Source organism: Podarcis bocagei (assembly GCF_964188305.1).
Source record: "Podarcis bocagei genome assembly, chromosome: 10".
Classification (NCBI taxonomy): domain Eukaryota; kingdom Metazoa; phylum Chordata; class Lepidosauria; order Squamata; family Lacertidae; genus Podarcis; species Podarcis bocagei.
The window spans coordinates 27,804,276-27,817,277 of record NC_138135.1 but is presented as its reverse complement, the minus strand read 5'-3'; the positions used below and the strand labels follow the sequence as shown (position 1 = coordinate 27,817,277).

General features: G+C 40.0%; 1 protein-coding gene across 2 annotated transcripts in view; it reads left to right on the top strand.

Annotated features, from left to right (window-relative positions):
- Window positions 1-13,002, top strand: part of SLC41A2 (solute carrier family 41 member 2) — a 45,500-nt gene that overhangs the window by 816 nt on the left and 31,682 nt on the right. The window contains exons 2-5 of one of the 2 annotated variants that reach the window (XM_081211307.1): window positions 5,322-5,428; window positions 6,351-7,093; window positions 9,440-9,547; window positions 10,616-10,687. In XM_081211307.1, coding sequence (XP_081067433.1) covers window positions 6,536-7,093; window positions 9,440-9,547; window positions 10,616-10,687 — 738 coding nt within the window. In that variant the 5' untranslated portion in view covers window positions 5,322-5,428; window positions 6,351-6,535. The remainder of the gene's footprint in view (window positions 1-5,321; window positions 5,429-6,350; window positions 7,094-9,439; window positions 9,548-10,615; window positions 10,688-13,002) is intronic. The other variant, XM_081211306.1, reaches the window with a different exon arrangement.

Below are 13,002 nucleotides of genomic sequence, written 5' to 3'. Positions count from 1 at the left end.
GCAGAAGGCAGAGTTCAAGGATGCAAAGTGAAAATTAGGGTCATTCAGAAAGTATTACTTGCAATCCCGGACTGTCTAGAAAGTTCAACCTATATATTTAAATAGAATTTAAACAAACAACAACATGACTATTTATAGAGACACCAATGTTTTGAAAAATAAATGAGAATCAGAGAAGAAATAGTTGGCTGTTGTTAGTATAAAACAGTAGATATCCAAGAGTTCCATAGAGTAAACAGTCCCATATGGAGTAAGCATTAAAAACAGCCAAAATAAATACTACGACAATATCCCATCAATATTTGTTCGCAGTTATTACTTGTTGCCCCAGATCTGTGCCAAGCTAACTTCGTAGTACACCTTGTGTGTGTGGACCTGTTTGATGTGTCAGTAAATGTGAATCCAGGATACCAACCTCAAATAGACTGGAAAGCAGGTGCCTATAATTTTTTAGCCAGGTAAATTTCACCTGAATTTGACACCAAACTAACCAATTCCTCCATATACATAGGAATTTGAAAAAACAATTCACCTCATTCAGCAGCTTTGGTATGCTGTCTTTTGTTAATCATTAGATAATGGGTGGCAAAAAAAAAACAGGGGAGCTTTCAAGCTGAGCTTATTTTTGAAGAGCTTCTGTTTAAATTAAGCACCCACATAAATTGTTCCCAAGAGAGCTTGCAGCCATAAAAGACAAACACAGAAAAGCAAGTTGTCAAACAGTCATTTTTATTTATGAGAATGACAAATCATTGTGCACTGTGTGAGTAATGACAGTCCCAGAAGTGCAATAGTAATGCCCCAAGATCCTGAGCTATGTTGTGTGTACACATCAGTAAGGGCAACAGAATTAGGTGGAAAGGAAGCAAGATAGTGGATAGCTCTCCTCCATGTCATCTTAGGGATGTCAGCCACAACAGAGACAGCTAATGGAGGATTGACTAACAGTGCATTCCTATACATGTCTACTCAGAGGTAAGCCTATTGAATTCAGCGCAGCTTACTCCTAGGATTGCAGCCTAAATCTCACATAGGTTTATGCCAAATCTTATACTAAGTGCCCCCTGATTATCTCTCATACATACAAATACTTACTTTCATGATGGGTCAAAGTCAGGTACACAGAATGGCAGCTTGGGGATATAGCTGCTGCTCTTCCGCCTTAATTGCTGCACCCTCGAAACTCATACACTGTGAATGGTTAAATTCCTTAGAATATGTTGTATTTTCGTGCAGTTGGGAATAGTGCTTTTTTTGTCAAAGCTAAGCAGCATGCTTAGGAATCTTGCTAAGTTCACAATTTATTTTGAGCAGAAGGGGCTCACAAATGCTTAAATCTTAACAAAGTATGATTTAACTGAGTTTTCAGTTCTGTAGATAGTGGTTAAGCTAGCCCTGTAACTATGTTTGCACTGCCCTGCATGACTATTATTTGGCAGATAATCAAACTTACAAAACCAGGATGCTACTGTATTCATTGTCACCACAACATTCATTGTTGCACTTGAGTAAGGTTAATATGAATAAAAACTTAAAATAAAATAAAACTTTACATATTTTTCCTGGTTTATCTAAATCCGAAAATACATTTACTTTTCATTGTTTTGGACAGGTAATATACATTTGGTCCCTGCTTTGCTGTAAAGTCAAACATTCATTATGAATAAGGATAATAACATGTTTAAGACAGTATTTCAAACTGGCACACATGAGTTCCTTGCTTTTGGTGGCTTCTGGTTGTGACAGGTGACTTATGTACTATGAGATATCAGACAGTAAGAGTGCATTAATTACTTGTGCTATGCCAATTTGTCATATCTACCTTTTATCAGTAACTTTGTACCTGCAACAAAAGGTTGCAGTGTGTGTGGCATGATCCTATTCAGGATTCCAGGCAGACAGGCATTCTCTCTTGCATTCCTCCCCAGTTTCCATTTTCTTCTTTTCAACACTCAGCCATCATTACATGTCGGCCGAGTATACTCACTTATCATTAACCACTTTGGGGCCTCCCCATCTCCCTGCTTTGCCCCCCCCCTGCAAAGTCATATTTATACTTCTGCAAGCATTGTGGTTCCCCAAGCCTGCTGACAACTTCCCTCTTATGAGATGATAGTACTGTTTTGACTTGTATAATGATAGGCACCTGGAGAATGAGTTCTCTACTAACAAGATGTCACGGTTTCATTTCCACATAATTTCCACAAGTATATACAGACAAGAAGGTCTGCTTGATTCCTATCTACATATGCATCTCAACCAGTGTTCAGATTTTTGAGCTCAATCTGAGGTCATATCATTTGGACTAACATTGGAAACGTGCAGACTTGTACTCGGTCAGGGTTGACATAATTCATTTTTGTTTCAAAACAATTGGGGGGGGGAGGAGAACAACAACCTATAGTACCTCTAAAGGAAATTGCAGAGCTTGTAAATGTGCAGAATGGGGCATTCCAAATTATCAATGGACTTGTTGTTGTTGTTTAGTCGTGTCCGACTCTTCATGACCCCATGGACCAGAGCACGCCAGGCACTCCTGTCTTCCACTGCCTCCCGCAGTTTGGTCAAACTCATCGTAGCTTCGAGAACACTGTCCAACCATCTCGTCCTCTGTCGTCCCCTTCTCCTTGTGCCCTCCATCTTTCCCAACATCAGGGTCTTTTCCAGGGAGTCTTCTCGTGAGGTGGCCAAAGTATTGGAGCCTCAGCTTCACGATCAGTCCTTCCAGTGAGCACTCAGGGCTGATTTCCTTAAGAATGGATAGGTTTGATCTTCTTGCAGTCCATGGGACTCTTAAGAGTCTCCTCCAGCACCATAATTCAAAAGCATCAATTCTTTGTCGATCAGCCTTCTTTATGGTCCAGCTCTCACTTCCATACATCACTACTGGGAAAACCATAGCTTTAACTATACGGACCTTTGTTGGCAAGGTGATGAGCGCCTCTATTATAGGAAGCTGCCCTACACTGAGTCAAACCATTGGTCCATCTAGCCCCATATCATCTACATTGACTGGTCGCAACTGTACTGTGCTTGGGGCAAGAGTCCCAGCCCCAGCTGGAGATGCCCAGGATTGAACATGGGACTTTATGCATGCATACAAGCAAGGCGGATACTCTATGTCTAGTTAGTATAGAGCAGGAGCACATTGTGGACTTCCTGCTTGTGGACTTCTTGTACGTATCTGGATGGGCTTTGTAAGAACAGAATGCTACCAGATAGACCTTTGGTCTGATCTCCTTCGCTAATGTTATTATAGTTAATGCTATTCCATTGATGATGATTTACTGCGGACACCCTCTGACTGAACTTCCCACACAGTTCTGCTTCTCAAGTCCCTTTGAAGTCAATACAAGTTAGGAGTATGGATACAGGATTTTTAGTAACTGACTGAATTCAGACATTAGGCAAAATCTGTTAATGATTATTAAATGTGTATACTGCCCTTCATGCAAAGATCACAGGGCAGTTCACAACATAAAAATACAAAATGAGAACACAAAATACATCACGGAAAACCAAAAACAAACCAGTAACCCCCATTGCACAAGCACATTTAAAAGGCCATAGAGTGTTAATCAGCCAAAGGCCTGATTTTAGTTATGCCAACCTTGGTTTGGTGTGCTGTCTGAATTTGCAAACCATAGTTCCACCTGCTGCTCTACACTCAAGAGATTGATGTTATTTGCAAATAAGAAGATGGCTGGGGGGGGAGATAGCTCAGCAGAGAGGAAATGAAAATAGATTGTGCACTTGGAAGTTCTAAACTATGATTTGGTGTAATTTGAATTGAGCCTTTGTCTCTCATGGAAGAAGAATTTCACCCATTGAGCAAAAGCAATTAAGCAAATCTATCTAGGTTTCTCTGAAAAGTTGTCATTTATTTTTTATTGATTTTCCATAATTTTTAACAAACTTGTCACCAAATGAATACAAATGAATACAAATTTAAAAGCTGACTTCTCACCCCCCCAGATGTTCCCTCTATTTTCCTCCCTCCTTTGCTGCTCCTAGTACAATAACATTTCCAACTTTCATTTCAAAATTCACCTCTGAAAAGTTGTAATACAAGAATGCAGGTTGTGCAAAGCTCAGATCAATGTACAGAGGTCATGGGTAGAGCCAGAAGGCAGAACCCCCACCCCACCATGTGTTGATTCTACACACAGGTGTTGTGCAATGAGCTGTTCGGACAATGAATCGTGTTTGGGAGCTGGGAAAGTGTAAACAACTGAAGGAAAATATATTGTATTTTTGCATTTTATTTTTACTTTTGCAAATAGAAGGAAAATATATTGCAGGCAACAAAGAACAAGGAATACAGCAAAGTGAAACAAGATCATCTGCATTGTAGACATAGCTACCATTCTTAAACATTACACCTTTCGTAAAAACTGGAATAATGGGTTTTCCCGTAGGACCCTTCTAACACTGTATCAACGCAGACACCATTATGCTTCATCATCCTAAGTACCTATTTGCTGATCTTTGCAAGTATGAAAGCAGCCTGTTAGGTTCTGAGTAAGCAAAATACTTTAAGTGTCCTAAGCTATGAGTAATATTTAATGAAGACAATGTGATTATTGATAATCCAGTTAGGCAGTTAGGAAGAGTAAAGACCCTATCAGTCATATACTGTATAAGCCAAGAGACATTGTAGGTGTGAAATAATTTGAACTACACTATGCACAATTTTTTTTAGCATGGAGCAGTTTTATAATGCCATCAGACTCCATTATCACATTTCTTTGGTATTGCTTACTCCAACTGCTAAAATTTCTGTTTAAAATATCTTTTAACTACAGGTCCATGTATTTATTTACTAGGTTGGAGGTTTTAAAGAGGCAAAATAGATTGTTGCATTTGCAGAACATTCCAATGAACAGGTTTGTAAAGTGGTTCTGCAAGTTTTCATGACTTCTATTATTAGCCAAAAATACTTTAAAAAACAAAACGAAAGGAGAGCTAAGTAGATGTTGAGGAGAGTACTTCTAACTTCTAACATTTGTTGAGGAGAGTACTTCTAACTTCTAACATTTATGGAGTAGTAATTGAGGATATTAATTCAATTTTTTTTTCAAAAAAATACACATTACAACAAACTAATACTTAAGAAAAATAGAAACGGTTACTCCCAGAAACTCTGACTAAATTCCAGAATGATGAATAATTTCAAAGACTCAGACAATAATATGCAATTGTGGTGTCAACTGGCATTTTAGAAGATTTGACCAACTCCTGTATCTTAGTACTGTACTAATGCTGTGGCTCTCGCTCAGATTATGTTATATCACCATCATTTCCTTGTTGTTGTGTTTTAGGCAGAATGATCTTATGCTCCAGTTTAACATGACCACCATTACACCAGAGCTTATACTAGCGTAGCTAATTGGCATCCTGTGCTTCTCAACAGAACATCAAAAGCACGGTAGTAGAAATAGAAAAGAAATCTCTATCAAAGTAGTGAAAAAGTTCACTTCCACAGAGTATCTGGCAACATCATCACCATGTAACTATCACCACATCACTTCTAACCATGCCCCCGTGTTTACCAATGCTTAGAAGGCCTCAGAAAGCAAGCAGTGGTAGCAGAAGCACCATGAGAAAGTCATTTCAACAATTCCATAATTTCTTCCACACAGAAGGTACAAGCATAACTACCAGAAACCATTTAAAGTGTCTCACCAGGTTAGGGAGGAAGCAAATACTTAGAGTGAGGGACATAAGGACTTCTACAGCCAGAGATTCAAAGTCAAACTCAGGCATAGGCAAACTCGGCCCTCCAGATGTTTTGGGACTACAACTCCCACCATCCCTGACCACTGGTCCTGTTAGCTAGAGATGATGGGAGTTGCAGTCCCATAGCATCTGGAGGGCCGAGTTTGCCTATGCCTGGTCAAACTCAAGCATTTGTGGACAAACCCTTTGTCAGAGACAAATATTGATGTTGTGCTTCAGGGAAGGGGAGAAAAATGCAGGAGAATCAGGATTTTATCTTGCAGAAGGAAAATATATGAACCAAGCTGGGGTTTTTCCCATTCCACCCCCTGAATCCACCCATTTCCTTCTCATTTTGCTGCTGGGTTTGTGCCACCATATGACTGAGAGTGATTTAAGATTACAACAGAAAATCTTTAATAAAAATACATTTTAAAAAGACAAAAAACAGTATAATAGCATTGCTATAACGTAGTAACTTCCTTGGAGTAGATGCCTGTGCAGGGAATTTGATAGCAGGATACACTTGCACTATTCATCTATAAACAAAATTTAAATGGAACAAAAATGCTATCAAGTTTTAGAGGCCAAAAAAGGCAGATGTGTTAACATTTTTACTGTGTTCTTTTTAGATCCCAGCTTTGTTGCGGAATTGCTCAAGACCAAAAGTTAGTGAAAAGAAATCTTTCTACATAACAGACAACTTCACAACGTGATCGGCTGTATCAAATCAAAGATCTCTATATAACCATTTGATGCATCATTTAAACTTCTCTGGGATCTGAAGCAATCATCAGAACAATATTTTTGAAACAGCATGACTAACTGTAAAGGCAGATCTGTCAGCAAGAAAACAAATGATAAAGCCTATCATGGAGAAAGTTTTGTAAATTGGACTATAAATCTAAATACAATTCAGTCTGACAAGTTCTTGAACCTGCTGTTAAGTATGGTTCCAATTGTTTATCACAAAAACCAGGAAGAAAGACATAAGAAAGTGAATGGTCTCTGGCAAGATGGATTACAGCCATCAGGGCATGGTTTCAGTGTTAGGACTGACCAGCACATGGATTATCATCATTTCTCAGAATCAACTTTTCATAATGGTAGCAATGGACATAATTCATCGAGCTGTAGCCCAAAGTATGATAACTTCGCAGGATATAATTATTCAGACAGAATGGACATGTCGGAAACAGATATTATGCTGCAGGACAACAACGTATCTAGTGATGGTGAAGAAGATACCATTGTGGAAGGCAGCAAAAAACAGCCAAAAGAATCTAGTAGCATTATGGCATTACAGATACTTGTACCATTTTTGCTAGCAGGCTTTGGAACAGTATCTGCTGGGATGGTTCTGGATATTGTCCAGGTTGGTATTTCCTAAGTATGGCTTTAAATGTACACATTCTGATTTTTTCTGATGCACTCAATCATGACATTTAGTATGGTCCTCTATATTAAGGCTGAAGTATGTGTTTTTGTTTTATTGTAATGTCGTTTGTTCATTATGCAAGGCTACTCACACACTCACAACTTCTGAGTGGGTTCTTCTGTAGTCAAGAGGGAGCTGAGGATTTTGGTTGTGATTTGAGTTCTCAAATGTTACTTAGGTTCATATGAGTTTCAGGAGGTTAATTGTCCTTGTAATAAACTTATGTTCAGCACATGTTGAACAAGATATTAGTCACACAATTTTTCTAGTTTCTTTTTCTTAGTCTACCACTTCAATGAGTGAAGCTTTATTCCCCCCCCCATCTCTAAAATCAATTTTCGCTGCTTTAGTATTTGTAGGGAGGAAATGAGGTCATTTGGCACAAAGGCAGAATTTTCAAAGCCAGGCAAATTGTGTAAAGGTACACCACAAGCACCATTATATTTGCAGGATCTTTAATATCAACTGGACGCCACTCCAGTCTCCATGCAGGGCAAGATTCCAAGGGCTTGTGTTTCCTTTTGGGAACGAGACTCAGCAGAGACTGTGGTGCCTTTAGGATATATGGTTTACTTGCACACATGTACAACCTGAGCCTGCGATGGAGGGGCTGACAGCATCAACACCCCAAAAGGGTCTTCTTCCTCCCATGGACACGGCTGTAGATTCGAACAGAGAAGTTTAGGCAAGCTTTTAATGTTTGATGTATTACTGTATTTTAATATTTGGTTGGAAGCCGCCCAGAGTGGCTGGGGAAGCCCAGCCAGATGGGCGGGGTATAAATAATAAATTATTATTATTATTATTATTATTTACATCTCTCTCACATCCACACAGCAAACTCTCTACTCTAAACTCCGGCTTTTATCTGTTGAGGGCCCCGTCCCCTTTAAAAGCTCATCACCCAGGTTAACACCTCACAGGAAGCTAGCTTGGCTTGACCAGATTTGAGCACTTGCTGAATCCAGGGATTAATTAGAGGGGTCTGGCACCCACAAACTCGTCACGCTATCTTACAAAATATTCACATTTATATTTCAAATTCCTCAGTTTGCTGGTTGGAAATCGAAGTAAGGTATATTATTTAAACTACTCTGATCCTATTGAATTAATCTTTAGGGCAAGATGAATTACACCTAAGGAACCTGAAGATGCAATCTGAGTCTTTGGCTATAATTTTTGAGATGTGCCAGGGGACTGGATGTGCTGGGACACTCAGCACATATACATTGGATCTATAAAAGGGGTGTGGGGAGACGGTCCAGATTACATATTGTTGGCCAGCTGTGTTCATAACTGGGAAGCTTTGAGGACAAATAATTTAGGAGTTAGTTTGGAAGCATTTGGAAAAGAACACGGTCATTAAACACAGTCATAACAAAGAACTAGCATGATCTTCTCAATAACAAGCCATGCCATGCTTACCTTTATTTGGATAGCTACTAGCTTGGTAGGAAAAAAAGGTTATATGGATGTAGTATATATTGATTTCTGCAAGGCTTCCACAAGGCCCTCCATTATATTCTTTTTGACGCCTGTAAAATGCGTGCTAGACAATGTTACTGCTAGAATGAGCTGTTCTTCTATATCAGTGTGAGCCGCTAAACTAATGGCAGCGAGAAAGGCCATGATACTTCTTTTTCTTGCAAGTCCCACTGAGATATCAAAGCAGATATCAAAGAGAGCCAGTGTGGTGTAGTGGTTAAGAGCGGTAGTCTCGTAATCTGGGAAACCGGGTTCGTGTCTCCGCTCCTCCACATGCAGCTGCTGGGTGACCTTGGGCCAGTCACACTCCTCTGAAGTCTCTCAGCCCAACTCACCTCACAGAGTGTTTGTTGTGGGGGAGGAAGGGAAAGGAGAATGTTAGCCGCTTTGAGACTCCTTAAAGGGAGTGAAAGGCGGGATATCAAATCCAAACTCCTCTTATTCTCTTCTTCAGATTAGCTACTCAGTTACAGTCTTTGGGCTTTTGATATGCTAGTTACATAATACTGGCAAGGGAAACAACAGCTCTATGTATTCAGCTATGATATGTCATGACTCATTATTGGAATGTTTCTGTACTGTTGATGGTACTGATACTGGGGAAAATATATTAGGTACTGAACTGATTTTGGCTTTATTAGTTACTGAGATTCATGAATATCAAGTATATTCAGCCCTTGGTAATATCTAGGTAGAAAACCCTTTCCCAGAAATGTAATTTTGTGTCACTATTTTTAAAACATTTATTTTATTGTTTTTAAAAATATATCTATTTTATGTTTTCCATTTGTCAAATAGCATTGGGAAGTGTTCAAAAACATTACTGAAGTTTTCATTTTGGTTCCTGCACTACTTGGTTTGAAAGGGAATTTGGAAATGACTTTGGCATCCCGGCTGTCAACAGCTGTAAGTATATGAAGCATTATAAGGCTGGAGTATTGATATTAGCGGTTTCTTGTTACACAGGGACATCTGCAACATTTGTTGAGATCAGCATCCACCATCAGTTTTCATAGGCAAGTGACAGTTGAAAAGTGAATAGACTGGTGTGCTGAACCTATTTCCCCAAACCACCCCCTGTGTCCTGTGCCCTTCATAGTGCATTGCACCCAGTCTTTTGTCAGGTTGGTTGGAGGAAGTCAGGTGGCGTCAATCTTTTTCTTATCCTCACATATCTCTATGTGCCTAGTTATTCAAAATGTGCATTGATGTGCATTTAATTAATAAAATACTCTGCAGCTCTTTAGTTCGGAAGGTATCAAAGTATTTTTGGGGTCATCTGCTTACTTCTATGCAAGAATGTGATCATTTAAGCATAAGTCTGCCTTTAAACATTTCAAACAATAAGAATAGAGAGAGAGACTTAAAGGGAAGGTTCTGAACAGTCAAACAACAGTCAGAACAGTGTCACGAGGGGGAGAATAACCATGCTTTATGTCTTTTGCCATCAATCTTATAACTAGCGTAATTTTCATATAATTCCTATGAACCAGCTGCTGCCAAACAAATAAAAAAACTGCAATTCTACACTCACTTACCTGAAGGTAAGCCCCATTGAACGTTGGACTTCCAAGGTGTTTGGGAGCCAAGGTACGACTGTACTATTAACATTTTATAACCTACAATTATAAATAAATATTTTTACAGTTCAAAAAAGATTCCAGTTTTTATATCCGTTTCATAAATGGCCATGCTAATAATGCTACTTTAAACACAAAGCAGTTTTTGACAAGATATGGTATACAGACAGTATGTAGCTCTCCACTCCCTTAGCACTTTTGGATTGACAGTCAGTTAAAGTCTGATCATTGCTTCCATTTTAAAGAAACATGCACACGACTCATATACTTTTGAGATTAAATGATGTTATAGCACACAAAATGTTCGTGGTAGAAAGCGATACTTGAACTCTTCAAATTACTACCAAGGCAATATTTTTCACTTGTTAAAAACACACTTTGTGCTTTTTTACAGGTAAATGTTGGAAAAATGGATTCACCCATTGAGAAGTGGAATTTAATAATTGGTAATTTGGCCTTAAAACAGGTAAGGATTCGTAAAAGCGTTAAAAAGTCATTGCAGATTAACACATTGTCATAGATACAAGATGTCATGGGCTGGTTGGATGCAGAGGAATGGCGGGAGGAACCAGCTGGGGAAACCCAAGGGAAGAAGGCGCAGAGCCCAGGGAGTGCTGGTTGGAGGACAATGAGTGGTCAAAGGGAGAAGACTGGGAGAAGGAGCTATCAGAAGCTGAAGAAGTAAAAGGGCTTAGTGAGCTGGGGGAGTCTGTGACAGAGAGGAATCTAGAATCAGAGGCAGAAGCTGAAGCGGGGGGAGGGAGGGGGAGGGAGGCCAACAGGCAGGTGAGGGGTCACAGGTGTCTCCCACTTCTGCTGCAACAAACTCCTCTCCCCTCTGGTCTCACAGAACCAGAAGAGGCATGAAAAAGGCGGAGGAGATGTTAGTTTCATGCAAGCACAGTCTCCAATTGCTTGGAAAACCCCTGGAGAAGAGGGTGCTTAGACGGCTGTGGGGAGGCAGGGACTTTCAGTGTCAGCAACTGATCCATGGGGCAAGACCTACTGGGGATGACTGTTGTGCTCATTAGGCCTGACACATGGTGTTCTTGCTAAAAAAGTGTTAACTCCAACTTGCTGACACATACAAAGCTCTTGCAGTCAGATGACTCGGGCATTGTTTCCCATGAGATTCATTTTCATGGGATTTTGAGAGTTTGCATACTATTCAAATAGTCAGATTTGAGTAATTATTCTCAGAGCTGTGGAGCACCGTTACAGAGATCCCCAGCAAGTCTCACCTCAGTTCGAAGTCTCCTGCAGTGCCTTGGACTGGCTGCAGTGAAGTCTCAATACATTGAGATTGATGATTTATTTTTAAGGGAGTTTTTTTTAGTACCTACTTGTTCTTAAAATATAGTCTTAGGCCGTTCAAAAACGAATTCTCTGGCTCTAGTCCAAAATATGTTTATTTGCTGTGGTCTTAAAATGTTGGCCTTTCTAAGATAATTATTTGTTCCATATATTTTAATGGTTTATTGCTTCTCGGCCTTTTGGCTAAGATCAAGTGTAGCATATATTTTAATGGTTTAGACTGCAATTTAACCATACTTGTTAGGAAATAGGCCCGACCGAACCCAGTGAGCTTTACTTCTGAGGGAATATGGTTACGATTGGACTGCACACATTTTTAATTTTAAAGCTGATTTGTGTGTCTATGAAGAGAAAAGCCATAATAACTCAAATCAAAATCAGATCCCTCTATAAAACAAGGAGAAGAAAAATCTGGAGTGGAGTCCCTAAGACGGGTGGATGGTGCCTTGTACGCCTCCTTCCCGCAGCTCCTGCAGCCAAGCTGGTGCCAAACTTATTGCTCTGCTTTCCTTTGGACCACATCAGTGAGGCCGAGAGGAGAGTATTGTTGTCTGGGCAGCCCAGCACCTCCATATACACTGCCCAGGTTTGCAAAAGCAACGTGGGAGGCAGCAGTTATGAGTTACAGGTCTCTGCAGCCACAGCAGGCACTGTGATTCTCTAGTGCCTTAACTTGAGCCCCAGAGGCGCACTCCATTGTCTCTTGAGACAGAAAGATGCCAACCTAGATTTCTCCATGCCTGTGCACCCGTTATTTTTAATTTAGCCCTGTGATCATACTTACCTTTGCAACTCCCATTCCCCTTTCATAACCTACATTCAGCAACTCAGTAGCATGATGAAGTTCTTCAGGCTTCTTGAATCCAAAGCATGGATTTTTATTTTATTTTGTAATAGAACAGTTCATTTAAGCTTTGTGTCTGCTAAAGAGAAAGTTGTAATTAACTCAAGCCTTCTTCAACTGGGACATGTTGAAGCCTTAGTTCCAGTGGTGGGAATAAGGCAGGCTATAAATAAACAAGTAAATAGCTAAATAGAAGCATTGTAGTATTCTTTCAGTTTTCCATGTGCTATAGAAATCAATAAAGACACACACACACACACAAAAACAATTCTACTACAGCCAACCAAAGACAACCAACCACACCCTAAGCCACCCCAACCTCTCTCACCACCGAGGAAATACAACAAGCGAATAGTAAGAAAACCCATACAAGTACAGTGGTACCTCGCAAGATGAATGCCTCGCAAGACGAAAAACGCTCAAGGCGAAAGAGTTTTCCGTTTTTTGAGTCGTTCCGCAAGACGAATTTCCCTATGGGCTTGCTTCGCAAGACGAAACATCTTGCGAGTTCTTGCGAGTTTGTTTCCTTTTTCTTAAAGCCACATAGCCGCTAAGCCGTTAATAGCCGCTAAGCCGCTAATAGCCGTGCTTCGCAAGACGAAAAAACCGCAAGACGAAGAGAC